This window comes from Cherax quadricarinatus, chromosome 63, assembly GCF_038502225.1.
Source record: "Cherax quadricarinatus isolate ZL_2023a chromosome 63, ASM3850222v1, whole genome shotgun sequence".
NCBI classification, from domain to species: Eukaryota; Metazoa; Arthropoda; class Malacostraca; order Decapoda; family Parastacidae; genus Cherax; species Cherax quadricarinatus.
In genome coordinates, this window is record NC_091354.1 from 19,043,934 (window position 1) to 19,070,261 (window position 26,328).

Here is a 26,328-nt window from a genome sequence, read left to right on the forward strand (position 1 = left end):
TCGTTTTGTACTACCGTCCTGCCAAGTGAGTGTAAAACGAAAGCCTGTAATTGTTTTATATCCTTTTATATCCATGGGGAAGTGGAATAAGAATCTTTCCTCCGTAAGCCATGCGTGTTGTAAAAGTCAACTAAAATGGCAGGAACAATGGGCTAGTAACCCCTTTTCCTGTAAAGATTACTAAAAAGAATAAGAAAATTGTCAAAGTGGGAAGTCTGAATGTGTGTGGATGTTGTGCAAATGATAAGAAAGAGATGATTGTGGATGTTATGAATGAGAAGAAGCTGGCTTTAAGTGAAACAAAGCTGAAGGGGGTGGGAGAGTTTCAATGGAGAGGAATAAATGGGATTAGGTCAGGGGTTTCAAACAGACGTAGAGCTAAAGAAGGAGTAGCAATAATGTTGATGGATAAGCTATGGCAGGAAAAGTGGGACTATAAATGTATAAATTCAAGGATTATGTGGAGTAAAATAAAGGTTGGATGTGAAAAGTGGGTTATAGTAAGCGTGTATGCACCTGGAGAAGAGAGAAGTGTAGAGGAGAGAGAGAGATTTTGGGAAATGTTGAGTGAATGCGTGGGGAGTTTTGAATCAAGTGTGAGAGTAATGGTGGTTGGGGATTTCAATGCTAAAGTGGGTAAAAATGTTATGGAGGGAGTAGTAGGTAAATTTGGTGTGCCAGGGGTAAATGTAAATGGGGAGCCTTTAATTGAGCTATGTGTAGAAAGAGATTTGGTAATAAGTAATACATATTTTATGAAAAAGAGGATAAATAAATATACAAGGTATGATGTAGCACATAATGAAAGTAATTTGTTAGATTATGTATTGGTGGATAAAAGGTTGATGGGTAGGCTCCAGGATGTACATGTTTATAGAGGGGCAACTGATATATCGGATCATTATTTAGTTGTAGCTACAGTTTGAGTAAGAGGTAGATGGGAAAAGAGGAAGGTGGCAACAAGTAAGAGGGAGGTGAAAGTGTATAAACTAAGGGAGGAGCAAGTTCGGGTGAGATATAAGCGACTATTGGCAGAAAGGTGGGCTAGGGCAAAGATGAGTAGTGGGGGTGTTGAAGAGGGTTGGAATAGTTTTAAAAATGCAGTATTAGAATGTGGGGCAGAAGTTTGTGGTTATAGGAAGGTGGGGGCAGGAGGAAAGAGGAGTGATTGGTGGAATGATGAAGTAAAGGGTGTGATAAAAGAGAAAAAGGTAGCTTATGAGAGGTTTTTACAAAGCAGAAGTGTTATAAGAAGAGCAGAGTATATGGAGAGTAAAAGAAAGGTAAAGAGAGTGGTGAGAGAGTGCAAAAGGAGAGCAGATAGTGGGAGAGGCACTGTTAATAAATTTTAATGAAAATAAGAAAAATTTTTGGAGTGAGTTAAACAAGTTAAGAAAGCCTAGGGAAAGTATGGATTTGTCAGTTAAAAACAGAGTAGGGGAGTTAGTAGATGGGGAGAGGGAGGTATTAGGTAGATGGTGGGAATATTTTGAGGAACTTTTAAATGTTGAGGAAGAAAGGGAGGCGGTAATTTCATGCACTGGCCAGGGAGGTATACCATCTTTTAGGAGTGAAGAAGAGCAGAATGTAAGTGTGGGGGAGGTACGTGAGGCATTACGTAGAATGAAAGGGGGTAAAGCAGCTGGAGCTGATGGGATCATGACAGAAATGTTAAAAGCAGGGGGGGATATAGTGTTGGAGTGGTTGGTACTTTTGTTTAATAAATGTATGAAAGAGGGGAAGGTACCTAGGGATTGGCAGAGAGCATGTATAGTCCCTTTATATAAAGGGAAAGGGGACAAAAGAGATTGTAAAAATTATAGAGGAATAAGTTTACTGAGTATACCAGGAGAAGTGTATGATAGGGTTATAATTGAAAGAATTAGAGGTAAGACAGAATGTAGGATGGCAGATGAGCAAGGAGGTTTCAGAGTGGGTAGGGGATGTGTAGATCAAGTGTTTACATTGAAGCATATATGTGAACAGTATTTAGATAAAGGTAGGGAAGTTTTTATTGCATTTATGGATTTAGAAAAGGCATATGATAGAGTGGATAGGGAAACAATGTGGCAGATGTTGCAAGTATATGGAATAGGTGGTAAGTTACTAAATGCTGTAAAGAGTTTTTATGAGGATAGTGAGGCTCAGCTTAGGGTGTGTAGAAGAGAGGGAGACTACTTCCCGGTAAAAGTAGGTCTTAGACAGAGATGTGTAATGTCACAATGGTTGTTTAATATACACCTACATCCGACTTACGACCGAGTTCGGTTCCGAGAAACCGGTCGTAAGTCGAAATGGTCGTAAATCGAACTTTACTACTGAATATCAACAAAACGTTTTTGTAATGACTTTATTTTATTGTTTTATTTTGGTATTTCATGTTTTACTTTACTTTTTATGTTGTTAGTACTGTATTTTATACTGTAAGGTTTAGGATAAACACTGTGTACAACACAAATAGTTGTTTATTTCCCAGAAATTTGGCATAAAAAACACGGTCGTAAGTCGAGTGGTCGTAAGTCGGATGGTAGGTGTATTTATAGATGGGGTTGTAAAAGAAGTAAATGCTAGGGTGTTCGGGAGAGGGTTGGGATTAAATTATGGGGAATCAAATTCAAAATGGGAATTGACACAGTTACTTTTTGCTGATAATACTGTGCTTATGGGAGATTCTAAAGAAAAATTGCAAAGGTTAGTGGATGAGTTTGGGAATGTGTGTAAAGGTTGAAAGTGAACATAGAAAAGAGTAAGGTGATGAGGGTATCAAATGATTTAGATAAAGAAAAATTGGATATCAAATTGGGGAGGAGAAGTATGGAAGAAGTGAATGTTTTCAGATACTTGGGAGTTGACATGTCGGTGAATGGATTTATGAAGGATGAGGTTAATCATAGAATTGATGAAGAAAAAAAGGTGAGTGGTGCATTGAGGTATATGTGGAGTCAAAAAACGTTATCTATGGAGGCAAAGGGAATGTATGAAAGTATAATAGTACCAACACTCTTATATGGATGTGAAGCTTGGGTGGTAAACGCAGCAGCGAGGAGACGGTTGGAGGCAGTGGAGATGTCCTGTCTAAGGGCAATGTGTGGTGTAAATATTTTGCAGAAAATTCGGAGTGTGGAAATTAGGAAAAGGTGTGGAGTTAATAAAAGTATTAGTCAGAGGGCAAAAGAGGGGTTGTTGAGGTGGTTTGGTCATTTAGAGAGAATGGATCAAAGTAGAATGACATGGAAAGCATATAAATCTATAGGGGAAGGAAGGCGGGGTAGGGGTTGTCCTCAAAAGGGTTGGAGAGAGGGGGTAAAGGCTTGGACTTCCAGCAAGCATGTGCGAGCATGTTAGATAGGAGTGAATGGAGACGAATGGTACTTGGGACCTGACGATCTGTTGGAGTATGAGCAGGGTAATATTTAGTGAAGGGATTCAGGGAAACCGGTTATTTTCATATAGTTGGACTTGAGTCCTGGAAATGGGAAGTACAATGCCTACACTTTAAAGGAGGGGTTTGGGATATTGGCAGTTTGGAGGGATATGTTGTGTATCTTTATACATATATGCTTCTAAGCTGTTGTATTCTGAGCACCTCTGCAAAAACAATGATAATGTGTGAGTGTGGTGAAAATGTTGAATGATGATGAAAGTATTTTCTTTTTGGGAATTTTCTTTCTCTTTTTGGGTCACCCTGCCTCGGTGGGAGACGGCCGACTTGTTGAGAAAAAAAAAAATACCATGACTGGAACAATACACAAATAACACACACAGGTTTCATTCCTCTATGTGTGGGTTATTTATGTATAGCACTGTACACACATTTTACAGATATACTGTGATAAACACTGAAAATCAAGCAGTAAAAGTATAATTTACTCAGTGAATTTTGCCTAATATTTTAAAAGTTTGTTATATTGAGATTTGCTAAGTTGAGGATTCACTATACTGTACACATTTACAATAAACCTTTAGTATATCAGGGTTGAGCTGTGAGACTAGGAAAACTCTCAAAACTCATCCAAAATACATCAAATGTATCAGTCATAGTTAATCAGCAGTCAGAGCTAGAGACAGTAAAAGCAGATGGTCATTACAGTAGTGAGAGAGAACAACAGTGACCCAGTGAAATCAATTTTTGTTTAATGTAACTCTGATTTTTTCTCCGTGGGGAAGTGGAACAGAATTCTTCCTCCGTAAGCCATGTGTGTCATAAGAGGCGACTAAAATGCCGGGGACATGGGGCTAGTAACCCCTTCTCCTGTATATATTACTAAATGTGAAAGGAGAAGCTTTCATTTTTCCTTTTGGGCCACCCCGCCTCAGCGGGATACAGCCAGTGTGTTGAATGAAAGAAGAAGAAAGAACTCTGATTTTTGAGACTGAGGAGATACTCTGTAATTACTGTACATGTACAATAATGAATTGTTTTTCTGATTAGCTTTTTATTAAGGTTTAACCCTGCATTCATGTAGTGTTTTTACAGTGTTTTGTATTGTTTTTGGTATTTTTGTAGTGTTTTGTCATTTTTTTCATATACTAAATTGGTATATATAAGATATCTAAGTGACAAAATAGAAAGCATACATGAAGCCTAGACTCTGCACACCATAAGGTAAGCTTAGCTTGCTTGACGGACATGCATAGACAGGTGGCAGACAATGAGAGGCATGGGAGATTATCAACATTAGATTTATATAACAGCTATAACAGTAACCCACACCATGATACAACAGGCAGACCAATACATTTATATCAGCTACAGTAACAGGGTAGCACAGTAACTCAGCAGTCACACACACACACACAACCTATAGCAGGTAGGCTAACACAGAAAATATAGGTACAAAAGCAGGTGCATGAAGTAGGTATTCAAGATGAATAAATGTGTGAGAACTGTTGTAGACCAGCAATAGATTTTCCACGCTGAAGGTAGATACCAGATGATCCATCAAGAACATCACCTGAACTGCATAGAAGATACAGTACAACAGATGCAATATGTGCAAGGCCAATTGCTGAGGAAGTTAACTGGGATTAATTGAGACAGAAGCCACTGAAATAAATAAGGATAGTTTAAACTGCTTGGAGATGTTAAGTACCACTAGATTTGTACCTTGTGGAAACAGGGTACTTGATTTCTAGTACCTATATTCTTGCCTAGAGGAACCAGTCATACCTCAGGCCACAGGAAAGACATGTTATGATACAAATTGCAGGTACAGCACAGTGTAGGAGAAAGCACACCAAATACCAGGTCAGGACAGGAGATACTAGGATTCATGTCCGAAACAGAAACAACACTTGTTAATGCTCTAAAAAGACATACACTTCCATTGGGATGAAATCTTCTGGATCAAGCAGGATCAGGACAGACAGAAAGGAAGAAAATCTACAACACCCCTAAAGCCATACAGAACATACCTAAGAGAATTATCAACACTCAGGACTTGGTGGTTTTGAGGGTGCAGATTAAGCAGGTTAATCCCCAGAATGCTTTAGTCAGAGTAATGGAATTAAAACCCTTCATGCAGTTCCACCAGAATGAAATAGCTATAATAAAGTAGGACCAGTTTCAAGGCAGCAAAGGCTGGTGTTCAGCAGTAACTGCACAAAGCAGCACCTATCCTCTGGGCCAGAGGTCAAGGAGCAACTGGATAGAACTAAAGACATGGGCTGACACTGCAACAAAAACAGCTTCAGTAGGTTTCCTGAAAGATTATAAAGTAGCTGAAGTTCAGCCAACAAGACAGGATGCATTTTAACAGAACTGTGTTGGGCCTGCAACTGACAGGCCAGCTGTGGAGTGTGTTGCAGTCAGTACACAGGAAATCTAACACATCAAAAAGATCGGAGAAGGCTGAAGGCCTTTCTCAGAATCCCAGTCACCTGTAAGAAAGCTACAATTTATATAAAATTTATATGCAAGGCAAGATAGAAAGGATTGTGAGGTGTCCCAGGATCATCCACTGGATCCAAAGCTGTCATCCTGTGCTAAGGTTGCAGAGATCAATGCAACAGAAGGTAAGATGGACAGTGAGCCTAGGATCACCTCAAGATGACATAAGAACATAAGAAAGAAGGAACACTGCAACAGGCCTACTGGCCTATGTGAGGCAGCTCCAATTCTCGTACTGGCTTAAGCCAATGCCTTGACCTAGTGAGGTCAGACATGTCAATTAAGGGAGGAGCAGTGCATCCAACCTAATAGCACAAGCTAGTCAGGTCCAACTCACACCCACTCATGTATTTATCCAGCCTATTTTTAAAACTACACAATGTCTTAGTATCTATGACAGTACTCAGGAGCTTGTTCCACTCATCCACAACTCTATTACTAAACCAGTGCTTTCCTATATCCTTCCTGAATCTGAATTTTTCCAATTTAAAGCCACTGCTGCGAGTCTTGTCTATGTTAGATATTTTTAGCACACTATTTACATCCCCTCTATTAATTCCTGTTTTCCATTTATACACCTCAATCATATCCCCCCCTAATTCTACGCCTTTCTGGAGAGTGCAGGTTCATTGCCCTCAGTCTATCTTCATAGGGAAGATTTCTGATACATGGGATCTACTTTGTCATCCTACTTTGTACGTTTTCCAGTGCATTTATATCCATTCTGTAATACAGTGGCCAAAACTGCACAGCATAATCTAAATGAGGCCTAACCAAAGATATATAGAGTTGAAGAACAACTTGAGGACTCCTATTATTTATACTTCTTGCTATGAAGCCAAGGATTCTGTTAGCTTTATTGCAAATACTAATGCACTGTTGTCTTGGTTTTAGATTACTACTAACCAGAACTCCTAAATCCTTATCACAATCTATAATATTAAGATCTACATTATTTAGTTTATATGTGGCATGGTTATTTTCCTGTCCAACATTTATAACTTTGCATTTGTCTATATTAAACTGAATCTGCCACTTCTCTGACCACTGCATCAGTCTATTTAAATCATCCTGGAGTGCTCTAACATCCTCATTAGAATGAATTGGACGGCCTATTTTGGTGTCATCAGCAAATTTGCTTATGTCGCTATTTATTTCCTCATCTATGTCGTTTATGTAAATTGTGAACAACTAGGGACCCAACACTGACCCCTGTGGAACACCGCTTGTGACGTGCCCCCATTCTGATTTCTCCCCATTTATGTAAACTCTCTGCTGCCTATTCGTTAACCATGCCTCAACCCAGGAAAAAATTTCTCCTCCTATTCCATGTGCCTTAAGTTTCCTCAAAAGCCTCTGATGTGGAACTTTATCGAAACCCTTACTGAAGTCCATATACACAATATCAAATTCAATAGCATGATCTACCTCCTCAAATACCTTAGTGAAGAAAGTTAGTAAATTCGTAAGACAAGAACGTCCCTTTGTAAAACAGTGCTGAGATTCATTAATCAATTCATGCCTTTTGAGATGGCTATTAATTGCTTCGGCAATTACAGATTCCATAAATTTTCCCACTATGGAGGTAAGGCTTATTGGTCTATAGTTCGAACCCAAGGACCATGCCTTGTAAATAGGTATTACATTTGCCATTTTCCACTTGTCAGGCACTATGCCAGTTTGTAGTAATAAATTGAAAAGATTACCCAAAGGTATGCTAAGTTCCTCTTTGCATTCCTTTAACACCCTTGTAAACAGTTCATCAGGGCCTGGGGATTTGTTAGCTTTAAATTTCTCTATTTGTCTGAGGACCATGTCACTAGTTACCGCAATCGTGCATAGTTTATCATCATCCTGTTCTACATAATCTATTATTTCTGGAATTTTGCTAGTATCTTCCCAAGTAAAAACTGAGAGGAAGTAAGAATTGAAAATTTCACACATTTCCTTATCACTGTCAGTGATCTGACCTGAGCTACTCTTAAGTGGGCCTATCTTGTCCCTAATCTTACTTTTGTATACCTGAAAGAACCCTTTTGGGTTAGTCTTCAAATCCCTTGCAACCTTAGCCTCATAATCCCTTTTTGCTTTTCTTATTCCTTTTTTTATTTCTCTCTTTAATTGAATATATTGATTTCTTAACTGCCCATCCCCTCTTTTGATATGCCTATATATGCCTCTCTTTTGACCAATGAGATGTTTTAATCTATTGTTCATCCATTTGGGATCATTTTTGTTAGAGCTAATTTCCCTATATGGAACAAAAGTTGTCTGGACAGCTAGAACTATGCTCTGAAAAACATCATAGTGGCAACCAAGATCACCTACCTGACCCAAATTCAGGACATCCCAATTCAGCCCACCCAGGTAATTTTTCAGTCCCATGAAATCAGCCAAACGAAAGTCTGGGACAGAGATTTGATTGCAGTTATTTGGGTAATTCCATTATATACTGAAACTATGTGATTTGTGATCACTTTCCCCAAGCTTATCATTAACCTCAAGATTATTAACTAGTGATTCTTTGTTGGCAAGAACCAAATCAAGCAGATTGTTTCCTCTAGTTGGTTCTGTCACAAGCTGTTTTAACCCGTAAACGGTCCAAACGTACATATACGTTTTTTCAACATTTGAAAGTAAGTAAAAAAATGTACATCTTTTTTTTTTTACATTTGAAAATGTGTAAAAAAAACATAGATCTACTTTTGGAGCACTATGGATTTGAACGTCGATCTATTTGGACTGTTTAAGGGTTAAAAAGCAATCCTGAACTGTATCAAGAAAGTCACTAGAATCAAGATTTCCTGTCACATTGTTCCAATCAATTCGTCTAAAGTTAAAATCTCCCATTAACACAGCATTTTCATATCTAGATGCCTTATGAATTTTGTCCCATAGCAGCTTACTGCACTCTCTATCAAGGTTTAGGGGCCTATAAATCACACCCAAAATTAACTTTTCACGACCCTCGAGAAACTGTAGCCAAACAGATTCTGTGTCTGATGTTTCTAATCTTATATCTTGTCTAACACAACAGTTTAAATTATCTCTGACATACATTGCCACTCCACCACCCTTCCTGTTGACCCTATCAGTATGGAATAGTTTATAACCTTGTATGTTGCATTCAGAGGGCATTTCTCTATCTTTCAAGTTGAGCCAGGTCTCTGTTATAGCAATATTATCTATATTACCTGCACTTGCAAGTAATCTTAGCTCATCTATCTTATTTCTTAGACTCCTACTATTTGTATAGTAAACCTTAAGGGAGCTAGTCACTTGTTGCCCTCTACTATCTCTCTTTGTTTTTTGATCAACTGATTTGTCATTTCTAGCAACTTTATTTTGAATATTGTCTTTTAAACATATCCCTGAGGTATCCTGGTTATATCTGCCATTTTCAACCCTAGTACTGCAGCCTGATTGTTTCTCACAGACACCCATACCTCTATAATCTATCAGTTTAAAGTCCTAGACAAGTCATCAATGACCCCCTCAATCGAATTGGCTAATGCAACCACTCCATCCCCAGAGAGATGAACCCCATCCCTTGCATACGTATCATGCTTGCCACAGAATCTGTCCCAGTTATCAATGAATGGTATTGCAAGTTCTTTGCAGCACCTGTCTAGCCAGTAATTTATACCAATTGCCCTAGATATCCATTCATTGCCCACTCCCCCTTCTAGGCAAGATGCTACATATGACTGGGATCCCTCCCTTAGACCTGACTACATCTATGGCTGACCTATACTTATCCAGCAGCTCCTGTCTCCTACTATTCCCGATGTCATTTCCACCAGCAGTAAGACAGATAATGGGCTTGTTCCCATTGCCTGACATAATATTATCCAACCTGCTGACTATGTCACCAACACCAGCTCCTGGGAGACACACCCTCTGCCTGACCTTTCTATCTCTGTTACAAAAAGCATGGTCCACATATCTTACCTGAGAATCTCTCACAATTAGAATATTCTTACCTTGATAAGCAGGGAAGTCAGTGGTACCTCTAATCTCACTAACCACTGAAGTACACTCGTCATGGAGAACAGAGACTCGATTTCCTACCTTCACATCTTCTCTATCATCCTTCTTCCTGAATTGTGAACCACTTGCCACCTAAAGTGGCTGCCACTCTTGAAATCACTGCTGGTAACTTTTTCCTCCTCACTAGCTACCACCATCCCACACTGATTGGATTTATACAAGCATAATACGAGTTTACTTGAGAGTTTATCTACTGTAGCAGCCTGGCCTGTGGCCAGACTTCCCTGGTAACTGCCTAAGCTGTCAGCAACAGTCATCCCACAAGCCCATTTAGTTATCAGTTTAGTTTATTAGGTGGATGGGACATCTACAAAGCCAGCAGGGCTCAATATGGCAGAGACAGGCAGACCCACAAACCAAGATGTTAGAGACAACCTCAAAAGTATTTGAAGAAAATGCTAAAAATAACCAAGTTCATGTGACGATGACGGCAACAACAATAACAAAAACAGGATATCTAATTGTCAAACAATAGTTATGGATAATGTACAATATACGTATTCAGCATGTTATAAATACTTAAAAGGCTAAATCATCTGTCACTGACAGATATTCATAATAAACCAGACAAATGAAACAATGCCAAAGACCGATGGAAAGAAAAATGTCTTAAAAATCTGTCAGTATGAATTGTGCCATACATTCACAAAAACCCGATATTAGGAGAGGAACCTTATGACAACATTTTGGTCTATTTTGGACCATTGTGAAGTCACAACTGGGTATTGTGACTATACCCAGTTGTGATTATGAGTACGAGTAGAATTGTACCTTGGTGACTCTCTCTTCCACTGCTTTCTTTGCTTTGGGGTCCATGCGTGCCAAGAGGTTCTTCTGGTTGGCTGTTAGTTTGTATCCATGTTGGAGAGCTGTCATTGCTGTCTCCTGTGCCTTCATAACATGTTCTCCTTCCTTTCTGTTTCGAGGGATGTCCATTGCCAACTGTGACAAAAAAAAAATCATTCAATAAATTAAAATGGATTTCTTTGTCCTTTGTGGAGTTAATGAAAATAAATATAAAATACAAGTAGCTGCCTCTCTGGGAAGTGCCTTGATACAGTGAAGAGTTTCGATCAAAGGAACTGTAGTTATACTCTTTCTTGGTGTCAATCCTAATCACCTCCCACTCCACAGGAGCTGTATGATCCATATAGGGATTAGCACTTGTGCATGAATGTAATAATTTTTTTTTTTTTTTTTATTAACACATCAGCTGTTTCCAACCAAAGGGTGGCTCAAAAAAGAAAAACATTCATCATCATTCACTCCATCAGTCTTGCCAAAGGCATGCTTACACTACAGTTATAAAACTGCAACATCAACCCTTTCAGGGTTTTGGCCGTACTAGTACGGCTTACACACCAGGGTTATTAACGTACTAGTATGCCTAAATTCTAGCGCCCTCAAATCTAGTGAGAGAAAGCTGGTAGGTCTCCATATGAAAGAATGGGTCTATGTGGTCAGTGTGCATGGTATAAAAAAATCCTGAGGCACACAGTGCGTAATGAGAAAAAAAAAAACTTTGACCGTGTTTTTGGATTAAAACAGCGACTTTGCACTGTATTTTCGTATGGTATTTATTGTTGTATTCTAGTTTTCCTGGTCTCATTTTTATTACAATTTGAGCACACATACAGAGGTACAAAAAAAAATACAGATAAGAGCAGCATGCCAAAGCCACTTATACTATGCATAGCATTACGGGCTGGCTTAAAATTAACTTAAGATTAACTAAGCAATGATGAAATCAGTGATAAAACATTAATGTAAACAGATTACTATAAAGTACAAGTGAGTATTACAAAGACAGGTCATATGGTTGCATGCATTATTGTACATTCAGTCGTATGGAGAATTCTGTTAGGTAGTTTATTTAAAAAAATAGTAAAGTTAGATTGGGTTTTAGGTTTAACATTTATGTGATATAATTGTGAGAAACATTTAAGATATACAATTTATAAGGTTGAGTTATTCAGTATTTATTTGGTTTTGGGTGAGTAAGTGATCTTTGAGAAGAGACTTGAATTTATAAACAGGTAGTGTTTCTTTTATATTTACAGGTAATGAATTCCAGATTTTAGGGCCTTTTATGTGCATTGAGTTTTTGCATAGTGTGAGATGGACACGAGGAACATCAAAGAGTGATCTGTGCCTTGTGTTATGGTCATGTGTTCTGTTGAGGTTGGCAAGGAGATGTTTGAGGGGAGGGTTAATATCAGAGTTAAGTGTTCTATGTATGTAATAGGTGCAGTAATAAGTATGGATGTTTTGTATGGTGAGTAGGTTTAGTGTATTGAATATTGAATATAGAATGGAAGACATATTACAGAAATTGAGATGATTTTGAATGGTTTTACAAAGAAAAGTACCTTGAAATTGAGCTCAAAGTAGCAGAAATGTTCGATTTTTACCAAAGTTCAAAAGTAAACAAATCATGCTATGCGTCCAATACACGTCAACTGGTGAGTCAAATATTCTTTCACAAGTGCGCTGATATTATTTATACCATTTCTACACTAGTGCAGTAGTTTGCATAACAGTAAATCTTCTATTTTTTTTGTGAGAATAAAAATTCAAAGTGGAAAGCAAAAGAATGTAAGAGGGGCGTGGGGACGTGAGTAATGAACAGAGGAAATGTTATTTTAGTGCCAGGAATGTCTTTTTTGTTTATTCTGGACCCTATTCGGAAATTAGCATCTTTTGAAATTTGTGTGAAATTGGCAAAATTGCTAAATTCTGACCACTGTATTGGATTGTTGAAATCGGTAAATGGGTGGTTTCTTGTACTCCTTCGATAGAAAAAATGGAGTTCTAGCGAAATAGTTATGATTTTTGTCGACAAGTACACTGGAATTGGCCGAAAATAGGGCTCAAAGTGGGCAATATCGCCGATGCATAAACATCGCCGTGACCGCTAACTTCACGAGAGCATAATTCCGTAAGTTTTCCATCAAATTTCATACTTTTGGTGTCATTATGATCGGGAAAAGATTCTCTATCTTTTCATAAGAAAAAATAATTTTTTTTTCTTTGAAATTTGGCTGACCCTGAGAACAAGTCTATGAGAGGGCCTGTTGACCCTGAAAGGGTTAAAAGCAGGGACAGTTTTTCTACATCTGCTTTTTGTGTCCACTTTCCCTGATACTTCCTTTTCTCCTCTTGCCTTATTAACCCTTTCAGAGCTGAGAGGCCCTCTCCTAAACTCGTTCTCAGGGTCGAAAATTTATCAGAAAATTTTTTTTATGAAATGATAGAGAATTTTTCCCCGATCATAATAACACCAAAAGTATGAAATTTGATGGAAAACTTACGGAATTATGCTCTCGCAAAGTTAGCGGTCTTGACGATGTTCATGCATCGGCGATTTCGCCAACTTTGAGCCCTATTTTCAGCCAATTCCTGTGTACTAGTCGACAAAAATCATACCTATTTCGCTAGAACTCCATTTTTTTCTATCGAATGAGTACAAGAGACCACCCATTTACTGATTTCAACTATCTAATAAAGTGGTTAGAAATTGGCAATTTTGCCAATTTCACACAAATTTCAGAAGATGCCAATTTCCAAACAGGGTCCAGAATAAACAAGACAGACATTCCTGGCACTAAAATAACAAGTTCTCTGTTCGTTAGTCATGTCCTCAGGCCTCTCTTGCATTTCTTTTGCTTTCCACTTTGAATTTTTATTCTCACAAAAAATAAAAGATGTACTGTTATGCAGACTACTGCATTAGTGTAGAAATGGTATAAATAATATCAGCGCATTTGTGAAAGAAGATTAGACTCACCAGTTGACATGTATTGGACGCTTGGCATGATTTGTTTACTTTTGAACTTTGGTAAAAATCAAACATTTCTGCTACTTTGACCTCAATTTCAAGGTACTCTTCATTGTGAAACCAATCAAAATCATCTCAAGTTTTGTAATATGCCTTCCATTCTATAAAATGAAACCAGGAAAACTAGAATACAACCATAAATACCATACGAAAACACACTGCAAAGTCGCTGTTTTAATCCAAAAACACAGTCAAAATTTTTTTTTTCTCATTACGCACTGTGTGCTGCAGGATTTTTTTTATACTGCGCACACTGACCACATAGACCCATTCTTTCATATGTAGACCTACCAGCTTTCTCTCGCTAAATTTGAAGGCGCTAGAATTTAGGCATTCTAGTACGTCAATAACCCTGGTGCGTAGGCCGTACTAGTACGTCGGAAACCCTGAAAATGTTAATATCCTACAAAACTTTCATATAGTGTTTTTTCTTTCCCATACTGATTTCTTTGTACAGTTTATCTTGTACACCTACCATCCGACTTACGACCATGTTTTTTATGCCAAATTTCTGGGAAATAAACAACTATTTGTGTTGTACACAGTGTTTATTCTAAACCTTACAGTATAAAATACAGTACTAACAACATAAAAAGTAAAGTAAAACATGAAATACCAAAATAAAACAATAAAATAAAGTCATTACAAAAATGTTTTGTTGATATTCAGTAGTAAGTTCGACTTAGGACCATTTCGACTTACGACCGGTTTCTCGGAACCGAACTCGGTCGTAAGTCGGATGGTAGGTGTATTTTGATACCACCTCCTGACTTCTCTTGTTCTGACTGGTTGTCCCATTTCTTTACAAAGAGTATTGACCTTATTCTTTCATTTCTTAGTCTGAATGTTTATCCAGTGCCAACAATAACATAACAGTATTCAATTATAATGTCAGATCATTGAGCAAACACTAAACCTGGCTAAAGCATGACATTGCAAACATTTTTGCCATACCTGGTTACACAGCCATACACAGTTGTAAGCCAGAACAATTAGGGGGTGGCACAGCTATCTACTACTCTGATGAACTCAAATGTATTAAATCTACTGGCAATAGTGATGAATATATATTTGTTAAATTTAAACCCAAAAACCTAAAAAAAAAAACTATAGCAGTTGGAGCAATCTACAGAGTACCTCACTCAAATATTTATTCATTTAGTGAAAGCCTAAGAAACATGATAACCGACAATAACAAGTTTATTTTAGCATGATACATGTTTGTACAAAGTGTAACAATTTGGTGAACATGCCAAAAGCCCCTTTATATGCAAAGCATTTCAGGCAAGCTTAAGACTAACTTAAGATTAATAAGGCAATAACAGTGCTGTAATTTTATATATGGTCATTAGGTGAGTTACAGTGAATAGAAGAAAATTGAATACTACTCGACTAGTTCACACTATATGGCTTTAGTAAGTTCGGTAGAGAATAATTCGAGTTTTGATGTATATAAAAAATACAGTATTACAATTTAGCACAATATAAAACAATAAAGTTGAAAGAATTTTAAGTTTGAAGTAATGATTAAATAGTTGAGCAATCATCAAGCACAATTTACAATATGAAGTACAGTGGTACCCAGAGTTTCGAACTTTCTTCATTCCAGAAGGCTGTTCGAGTGCTGTTACCGAACAAATTTGTTCCCATAAGAAATAATGTAAATTAGATTAGTCCATTTCAGACCCCCAAAAATACACTTACAAAAGCACTTACCTGAAAATTCCAAAACTGCAGACACATTCATCACCTTCAAAACTACCATCAGAAAACATCTTATCTCCCTGATACACCCTGTCAACTAATAATACGAATACCACCTGGTGGTTCACACTTACACTCACTCACCCATTTGACCATAAACAGAAATATCAATCTCAATCTCAAAATAATGAATCTTAACTAGTCATAAGTTGGCCTGTGATACTCCAATACTGAAACTATGTATAGTGCCAAAACAAAAGCATTCACATTGCTAAACTCACAACTAGTATTTAGTCACTTAGCCATAATACCAACTTATCTCATAATTTTGTAACATTTTAAACCTAAGATTTAATATAAGTCTGCCCGAAATGCCTAGCCATGCTAGGCGTTCTAGTGGTACACTCTGTAATTATTATTTTACTACATGTAAACCACACAATAACCAAATTCTGTAAACTCAGCATTGTAATACTTATAGAGAATAAAGTTTGAATTGAATTTGAATTGAATTGAATACACTTGCATAATTAGTCGAGTTGGGAGCAGTTCGAAACTCAGGGTGCCACTGTACAATTTAGCACAATTTAAAACAATAAAATTGTAACTATAAGTTTGAAGTACAGTGGACCCTCGGTTCCAGAAGGTCAGCCTAAATATGAAAGGGCCGAAAACCAAAATAATATTTTCCATAAGAATTAACTCTGACTGTTGAGACCCCAAATCCTGAAGTGTGTCTCTGTGTTGCGAAATATTAAAAAAAAAATAAAAATCTTATGAAATGATAGAGAATCTTTTCCTGGTGGTAATGACACCAAAAGTGTGAAATTTGATGGAAAACTTACAGAATTACACTCTCACGAAGGTAGCAATCTTGATTATATACAGTGGACCCCCGCATAACGATCACCTCCGAATGCGACCAATTATGTAAGTGTATTTATGTAAGTGCGTTTGTACGTGTATGTTTGGGGGTCTGAAATGGACTAATCTACTTCACAATATTCCTTATGGGAACAAATTCGGTCAGTACTGGCACCTGAACAAACTTCTGGATTGAAAAAATATCGTTAACCGGGGGTCCACTGTATATGCATTGGCAATTTAGCCCATTTTGAGCCCTATTTTTGGCCAGTTCCATTGCTCCAGTCGACCAAACTCATAGCTATTTCTTTATAACTCCATTTGTTCTATCAACTGAGTACAAGAAAGTGGTCAGAAATTGGCAATTTGGCCAATTTCATGCAAATTAAAAAAGATGCCAATTTCAAAATAGGGTCCAGAAAAAACAATGCAGACATTCCTGGCACTAAAATAACATTTTCTTTGTTCATTAGTCACATCTCCAGGCCCCTCTTATATTACTCTTGCTTTCTATTCTGAATTTTTATTCACACAAAAAAATAGAAGATTTACTGTTATGCAGACTACTGCATTATTGTAATAATTGTATAAATAATGCCAACCCATTCGTGACTGCATATTAAAATGGCTAGTTGGTTACTTATTGGAAGGTGACATCATTTGTTTACTCTTGAACATTGGCAAACGTCGAACATTTCTGCTACTTTGAGCTCAATTTCAAGGTCCTTTTCATCGTGAAACCAATCAAAATCATCTCTATTTCTGTAATATGTCTTCCATTCTATCAAATGATACCAAGAAAACGAGAATATAATCATAAATACTATACAAAAATACACTTCAAAGTCAGTGTTTTAATCCAAAAACACGGTCGGAGTTTTTTTTTTTCCTCACTATACACGTGCGCTGCATGCTGCAGGATTTTTTTATACTATGCATATTGACCACATAGACCCCTTTCTCTCACATGTGGGCCTACCAGCTTTCTCCCGCTTGATTTGAAGCTGCTAGAATTTTGGCGTTTTAATACGTCAAAAACACTGGCTCGTAAGACATTTATACGACACCGACAGTCAAAGGGTTAATGTAAATCCAATTAATCTGTTTCAAACACCCAAAAATATTTAAAAAAATACATTTTTTAAAGATTAACTATAATTTTACATACAAATAAAGCACAAATTTTAATGATAAATGAACATTACATACCTTTATTGAAGACTCTTGTTGGCATATTGAAGAAGGCAGGAGGGGAGAGGGAGTTGGGAATCCCCCAACTCCCTCTCCTCTCTGTGTAGTGTAGCTTCCCCTGGGCTACACTACACAGCCATATTATTACCATGTTCACTGAGTTTAATCTTTTCTAACAACTACCTTTAGATGCGATCATAAACAAAGGGATAACTAATGAATAATTCACGCCGAGAATTGTAAACAAACACACATGAAGGGCGGTTACTGGATGAGACATCTGATTCATAGTTTTCTCTAATGTTGAATCAGAGAACACGTAAGTTTACTCTCCACCTGACTCTCCACTCGATAGAATATAAACACTGCATGTTTATATGCTATATGCTATGTAAAATGTTTCTTATTTAATTTTGAAGAAAATATCACAGATGGATTAATGAAAATGTCTATATTAACCTAAAATAAGACAATGTGTCCACATACAGTGGGCCCTCGACCAACAATTTTAATCCGTTCCAGAGAGCTTGTCCTTAGCTAAATTTATCGTTAGCTGATTTAATTTTCCCCATAAGAAATAATGGAAATCCTATTAATCCATTCCAGACACCCAAAAGTATGAAAAAAAACAAAAAAATTCACATGAAATATACATTTTTTTACACAGAAAACAATGATACATTACACAATAAATACAACATGAAGAATAAATGACACTTACCTTTATTGAAGATGTAGTGATGAGTGATGAGAAGGGAGGAGGGGAGATGATGTTTGGAAGGGGAATCCCCTTCCTTAAGGACTTTAGGTACCAAGTCATTTTCCGGGGTTACTTCCCTTCTTTTTTTAATGCCACTGGGAGCAACTTGACAGTCACTGGACCTCTGTTGCACCACAAATCTGTCCAAAGAGCCATGCTGGTGACTTTTACAATGACAATGTTGTGGCCCATAGGGCCACAACATTGTCATTGTAAAAGTCACCAGCATAGCTTGCAATAGCTGTGTCAGGATGATGTTCTTCCATAAAAGTTTGCACTTCAACCCATTTTGCACAAATGTCTTTAATCGCTGAAGAAGGCAACTTCTTCCATTTCTCTCTCCCCTCCTCTGAAGCAATTTCCTCAGTTGTCGTCTCTTGCTGTTGCAAATGCTCTAACAGCTCATCAGTGGTCAATTCTTCATTGTCATCCTCCACCAACTCTTCCACATCCTCTCCACTAACCTCCAACCCCATGGACTTCCCCAATGACACAATAGTTTCCACAACTGGCATAGGCTCCTGAGGGTTAGCCACAAACCCTTGTACACATTATGACCACAATTTCCTCCAAGCAGAGTTCAAGGTCCTGTTAGTCACTACCTCCCAAGACTTACCTATAAGGTTTATGCAACTGAGGATACTAAAGTGATCTTTCCAAAAGTCTCTTAGGATCAATTCAGTATCTGAGGTCACTTCAAAGCACTTTTGAAACACTGCTTTGGAGTACAGTTTTTTGAAATTTGAAATGACCTGCTGGTCCATGGGCTGGAGGAGTGGTATTAGGAGGCAAAAACTTCACTTATACGAAGCTCAACTCCCCAGCAATTCGTTCTTGCATGTCTGAAGGATGAGCAGGAGCACTGTACCAGGAGCTAGTACATTAACTTTTAGCTGGTCCTTTATAATCCTGAAGGGATTCAGGGAAACCGGCAGGCCGGACTTGAGTCCTGGAGATGGGAAGTACAGTGCCTGCACTCTGAAGGAGGGGGTGTTAATGTTGCAGTTTAAAAACTGTAGTGTAAAGCACCCTTCTGGCAAGACAGTGATGGAGTGAATGATGGTGAAAGTTTTTCTTTTTCGGGCCACCCTGCCTTGGTGGGAATCGGCCAGTGTGATAATAAAAATAATTATAATCCTAATAGAGGCATCTTTGCAGTTAGATTGGTTTATTTCACTGGTAAAGTGAAAGCTGTTAATTATGACTATGTCAGACAACTTTCCTTGTTCAGTTTTGTCATCATGGTAATCATGGGCATTCATGTTGATTTTCCAGTCCTTAATTGCTTCTTCCACCTTTGTGTTCAGAGATGCTATTTATTCAGTATAGTTTTTTTTTTTATTTTTTTTTTATTATCACACTGGCCGATTCCCACCAAGGCAGGGTGGCCCGAAAAAGAAAAACTTTCACCATCATTCACTCCATCACTGTCTTGCCAGAAGGGTGCTTTACACTACAGTTTTTAAACTGCAACATTAACACCCCTCCTTCAGAGTGCAGGCACTGTACTTCCCATCTCCAGGACTCAAGTCCGGCCTGCCGGTTTCCCTGAATCCCTTCATAAATGTTACTTTGCTCACACTCCAACAGCACGTCAAGTATTAAAAACCATTTGTCTCCATTCACATATAGGTAAAAACTATATATGCATCTGCTCAATATCAAAAACATAAGTAAAACTTTCTTATCAATATAATCAATATATACTTACTCTCAATATCTGTATTCATCTCAAATGTTGATCACTCCATTGTGGCCACCTAAGGTTAACAATCAAAATTGTAAGTCTTCTCTACAAGATTTATTAAAGCCATATAGAATGACCTAACAGAATATTCAATTCTCTTGTATTCATCTAATGACCTTATTAATCTTAAGTTAATTTTAAGTTTGCCCAAAATACTCTGCATATAAAGGGGCTTTTGGCATGTACACCCAACTATTATATTCCTTTGTATAAACATGTACAGTATTATATCAAAATAAAATATTATTATTATTATTTTTTTTTTTTTTATTATCACACTGGCCGATTCCCACCAAGGCAGGGTGGCCCGAAAAAGAAAAACTTTCACCATCATTCACTCCATCACTGTCTTGCCAGAAGGGTGCTTTACACTACAGTTTTTAAACTGCAACTTTAACACCCCTCCTTCAGAGTGCAGGCACTGTACTTCCCATCTCCAGGACTCAAGTCCGGCCTGCCGGTTTCCCTGAATCCCTTCATAAATGTTACTTTGCTCACACTCCAACAGCACGTCAAGTATTAAAAACCATTTGTCTCCATTCACTCCTATCAAACACGCTCACGCATGCCTGCTGGAAGTCCAAGCCCCTCGCACACAAAACCTCCTTTACCCCCTCCCTCCAACCCTTCCTAGGCCGACCCCTACCCCGCCTTCCTTCCACTACAGACTGATACACTCTTGAAGTTATTCTGTTTCGCTCCATTCTCTCTACATGTCCGAACCACCTCAACAACCCTTCCTCAGCCCTCTGGACAACAGTTTTGGTAATCCCGCACCTCCTCCTAACTTCCAAACTACGAATTCTCTGCATTATATTCACACCACACATTGCCCTCAGACATGACATCTCCACTGCCTCCAGCCTTCTCCTCGCTGCAACATTCATCACCCATGCTTCACACCCATATAAGAGCGTTGGTAAAACTATACTCTCATACATTCCCCTCTTTGCCTCCAAGGACAAAGTTCTCTGTCTCCACAGACTCCTAAGTGCACCACTCACTCTTTTTCCCTCATCAATTCTATGATTCACCTCATCTTTCATAGACCCATCCGCTGACACGTCCACTCCCAAATATCTGAATACGTTCACCTCCTCCATACTCTCTCCCTCCAATCTGATATTCAATCTTTCATCACCTAATCTTTTTGTTATCCTCATAACCTTACTCTTTCCTGTATTCACCTTTAATTTTCTTCTTTTGCACACCCTACCAAATTCATCCACCAATCTCTGCAGCTTCTCTTCAGAATCTCCCAAGAGCACAGTGTCATCAGCAAAGAGCAGCTGTGACAACTCCCACCCTGTGTGTGATTCTTTATCTTTTAACTCCACGCCTCTTGCCAAGACCCTCGCATTTACTTCTCTTACAACCCCATCTATAAATATATTAAACAACCACGGTGACATCACACATCCTTGTCTAAGGCCTACTTTTACTGGGAAAAAATTTCCCTCTTTTCTACATACTCTAACTTGAGCCTCACTATCCTCGTAAAAACTCTTCACTGCTTTCAGTAACCTACCTCCTACACCATACACTTGCAACATCTGCCACATTGCCCCCCTATCCACCCTGTCATACGCCTTTTCCAAATCCATAAATGCCACAAAGACCTCTTTAGCCTTATCTAAATACTGTTCACTTATATGTTTCACTGTAAACACCTGGTCCACACACCCCCTACCTTTCCTAAAGCCTCCTTGTTCATCTGCTATCCTATTCTCCGTCTTACTCTTAATTCTTTCAATTATAACTCTACCATACACTTTACCAGGTACACTCAACAGACTTATCCCCCTATAATTTTTGCACTCTCTTTTATCCCCTTTGCCTTTATACAAAGGAACTATGCATGCTCTCTGCCAATCCCTAGGTACCTTACCCTCTTCCATACATTTATTAAATAATTGCACCAACCACTCCAAAACTATATCCCCACCTGCTTTTAACATTTCTATCTTTATCCCATCAATCCCGGCTGCCTTACCCCCTTTCATTTTACCTACTGCCTCACGAACTTCCCCCACACTCACAACTGGCTCTTCCTCACTCCTACAAGATGTTATTCCTCCTTGCCCTATTATTATTATTATTATTATCATTCCACCAATCACTCCTCTTTCCTCCTGCACTCACCTTCCTATAGCTATAAACTTCTGCCCTGCATTCTAACACTGCATTTTTAAAACTATCCCACCCTCTTCAACCCTCACACTACCTATCTATAATCGCACTAGCTCACCTTTCTGCCAATATTTGCTTATATCTCACCCTAACTTCCTCCTTTCTTAGTTTATAAATTTTTGCCTCTCTCTTGCTGTTGCCATTTTCCATTTGCCCCATCTACCCCTTACTCTAACTGTAGCTACAACTAAATAATGATCTGATATATCTGTTGCCCCTCTTTCAACATGCATGTCCTGAAGCCTACCCATCAACCTTTTATTCACCAATACATAATCTAACAAACTACTGTCATTACGTGCTATATCATATTTTTAGCCCCAATAAATCCCACTGAAATCTTGTTTATCATCAAAACACTAAAGAACAAGACAGGTGACCTAAGTAACTTACCACCATTCACGTATAAAAACCATAACACCCCGTGTCCATATCACACTGTGTAAAAACTCTATGCACATAAAGGGCCCCAAAATTTAGAATTCATTACCAGAAAATACTAAAGTAACCCAGTCTGAAAATCAATTTAAGACTTCTCAAAAGTCACTTAATCACCCTAGACTAAATACTCAATACACCAAATTGTAGCATTCTCATACTTTTAGCAAATCACAATGTTATATTCCCATAATATAATTTCAATGTTTACTTACCTATTGTCCATTGTCAACAGGAATATAATTGAATCATGTTTCATAAAAAGCATTTTTGAAAATATGAATATATCCTTTGGTTTATATAAATTAGATTCATTTATAATTAATAGAACTATTGTACAACTATGAAAAATTTCTTTAGTGTTAAGTAGTCAGTAAGCCATTAACCCTTTAACTGTCCAAACGTAGATCTACGTTCATTCACGTGGCGCTCCAAATATTTTGAAAAATAATTTTTTTTTTCTTTTAAAATGAAGAGCACATTTTTCTACATGTTATAAAATTAATAAAAAATATTTAGGGTCAGTACAGACCGTGAAGTTGGCTCTGGATGCTCACCTGTCGGCAACATCAACTCCTGCTGCTTGCAGAAGTGTTGCTGATATACCTTTTTTTCTCGTTTTTATTTTAATTTATATATTTTTTATGTTCTGATAATTACAATTTATAATAGTTCTTGTAATTTCATAGCCAATCTTTGTTCTGACACTAATATTAGGTACTGAAATAGTGCTCAATAGTCACAATCACATTGACAGGTGAACATTTACACCTGCTTGGGTTATTTACTATTGTAACATTTATGAAGGGGTTCAGGGAAACCGGCAGGCCGGACTTGAGTCCTGGAGATGGGAAGTACAGTGCCTGCACTCTGAAGGAGGGGTGTTAATGTTGCAGTTTAAAAACTGTAGTGTAAAGCACCCTTCTGGCAAGACAGTGATGGAGTGAATGATGGTGAAAGTTTTTCTTTTTCAGGCCACCCTGCCTTGGTGGGAATCGGCCAGTGTGATAATAAAAATAATAGAAATATATACAAAGTATTTATAGGTCCCAGCAATGTATTAGATACCCTGACATATACCTTGAAGCATGTTGTTATGAAAGGCATCCCTATACTGTTGACAGCCTAGTGACATTCGATAAATGCCCACTGCTCCAGCTAACCCTTGCTGTATTTATCATTGTTACACACAAACATGTCTTGTCTCTCTGTCTATTTCTCTGTCTGTCTATCTGCCTGTCTATCTGTATCTGTGTGCCTGTCTGTATCTATCTGCCTGTCTGTCTGTGTCTCTGCTTATCTGTCTTTCTGTCTGCCTGGAGTATATGTATATCACACTCCTTGAAGAATCGTGTTATGACATCTGTTATCAGCTCGGTGACATTTGATAAATGGGTGCTCGGTGGAACCCTGCCTTTATTTGTTTTCATTGATACCCAATACATGTTTCTGTCTATCTGTCTGTCTATCTATCTGTCTATCTTTGCCTGGAATTTTTGGATTATTTATTATTTATTATCACACTGGCCAATTCCCACCAAGGCAGGGTGGCCTGAAAAAGAAAAACTTTCACCATTATTCACTCCATCACTGTCTTGCCAGAAGGGTGCTTTACACTACAGTTTTTAAACTGCAACATTAACACCCCTCCTTCAGAGTGCAGGCACTGTACTTCCCATCTCCAGGACTCAAGTCCGGCCTGCCGGTTTCCCTGAACCCCTTCATAAATGTTACTTTGCTCACACTCCAACAGCACGTCAAGTATTAAAAACCATTTGTCTCCATTCACTCCTATCAAACACGCTCATGCATACCTGCTGGAAGTCCAAGCCCCTCGCACACAAAACCTCCTTTACCCCCTCTCTCCAACCTTTCCTAGGCCGACCCCTACCCCGCCTTCCTTCCACTACAGACTGATACACTCTTGAAGTCATTCTGTTTTGCTCCATTCTCTCTACATGTCCGAACCACCTCAACAACCCTTCCTCAGCCCTCTGGACAACAGTTTTGGTAATCCCGCACCTCCTCCTAACTTCCAAACTACGAATTCTCTGCATTATATTCACACCACACATTGCCCTCAGACATGACATCTCCACTGCCTCCAGCCTTCTCCTCGCTGCAACATTCATCACCCATGGATTATCCTATGTAATTTACACCATGTATAATAATTGTACTTATGTGTACATGTGAGAGAGAGATATAGATAGACAGAGATATAGATAGAGATATAGATAGATATATAGATAGACAGAGGTATAGACAGACAGAGATACATGTATAGACAGATAGAGATATAGACAGAGACAGCCAAAGCAAGCCAGCCAGCCAGCCAGCCTGCCGAATACATAAGAACATAAGAAATAAGGAACACTGCAGCAGGCCTACTGGCCCATGCAAGGCAGGTACATGTTACCCTCTCCCCCCTGACTTAGACCAATGACCCACCTAGTCAGGTCACATCCACTGAAGGAAGGAGCATGACATCAGCCCTAGTAGCACAAACTAGTCAGGTCCAACTCACACCCACCCACACTCAGTCACTCATGTATTTATCTAACTTATTTTTACTTTCCTCTTAAAATGGGAGTGTTAATGCGACATGGCATCAGTGAATCCCCAGTGTTTGCCATGCTATTTGCTCTAGCTGGCACTCAGTTGAACTGGTGCTCCCACAAGGTACTAAGTGCTCCCAGGTTTTTTTAATAGTGTGCAGACCCATTCTTTCATGTCTAGGCGACTCAAGCCTATTGTGCCAAGTTTGAAGGAATGAAAAATAAAACGTTGATCTACGTTTGGAGCGCTACACGTGGAAATGTAGATCTACGTTTGGACAGTTTAAGGGTTAAATTAAGTCGGCCCATAATGCCTAGGCATAATAGAGGCTCTCTTTGCACTGCTACCCATTATTGTAAATACATAATCTCAATGTACTATTTGCAAATAAATAAATAAATTTGAATTTGAACTGCCACCAATTATTGCAACTCTGTTTAACAAATCCAATGAATCTTCCACCTTCCCATCCATACTCAAGACAACAAGGGTCACCCCAATCCTCAAAGGAGGTGATCCAACTGAGTTGAACAACTATAGGTCTATATCAAACTTGCCCCCATTATCTAAAATCTTCGAAAAATTAATTCACAAACAAGTCTACTCCTACTTAATATCCCACAACACACTCAACCACTGTCAATTTGGATTCAGACCGGAAAAAAGCACTAATGATGCAATTATACATATGCTTGAGCTAATATATTCAGCACTCAAAAAAAAAAACGAATTTTCCCTGGGACTTTTCATAGACTTACGAAGAGCTTTTGATACAGGTGACCATGACCTATTGCACCAAAAACTTGAACATTGTGAGGTCAGAGGACACTCTCTTGATTACCTAAAATCTTATCTTAGCAATAGAACCCAGTATGTATACACAAATGAAGCTAACTCCACTACACAACCAGTTCTTGTTGGAGTCCCACAGGGGAATGTCCTTGGCCCACTTCTCTTTCTCATTTGCATCAATGACCTCCCAAACGTATCTAAACTCCTTAAACCCATTTTATTCGCAGATGACACTACTTATGTCTTCTCTCACACAAACCCAACCAGACTAACAGACACTGTAAATGCCGAACTACTAAAAATAT

At 38.3% G+C, this 26,328-nt stretch overlaps 1 protein-coding gene across 1 annotated transcript in view; it reads right to left on the minus strand.

The window, feature by feature from the left end:
* The window catches only part of LOC128698293 (uncharacterized), a 618,270-nt gene that overhangs the window by 50,055 nt on the left and 541,887 nt on the right, over positions 1 to 26,328 (minus strand). The window contains exon 4 of the mRNA XM_070098678.1: positions 10,712 to 10,882. Coding sequence (XP_069954779.1) covers positions 10,712 to 10,882 — 171 coding nt within the window. The remainder of the gene's footprint in view (positions 1 to 10,711; positions 10,883 to 26,328) is intronic.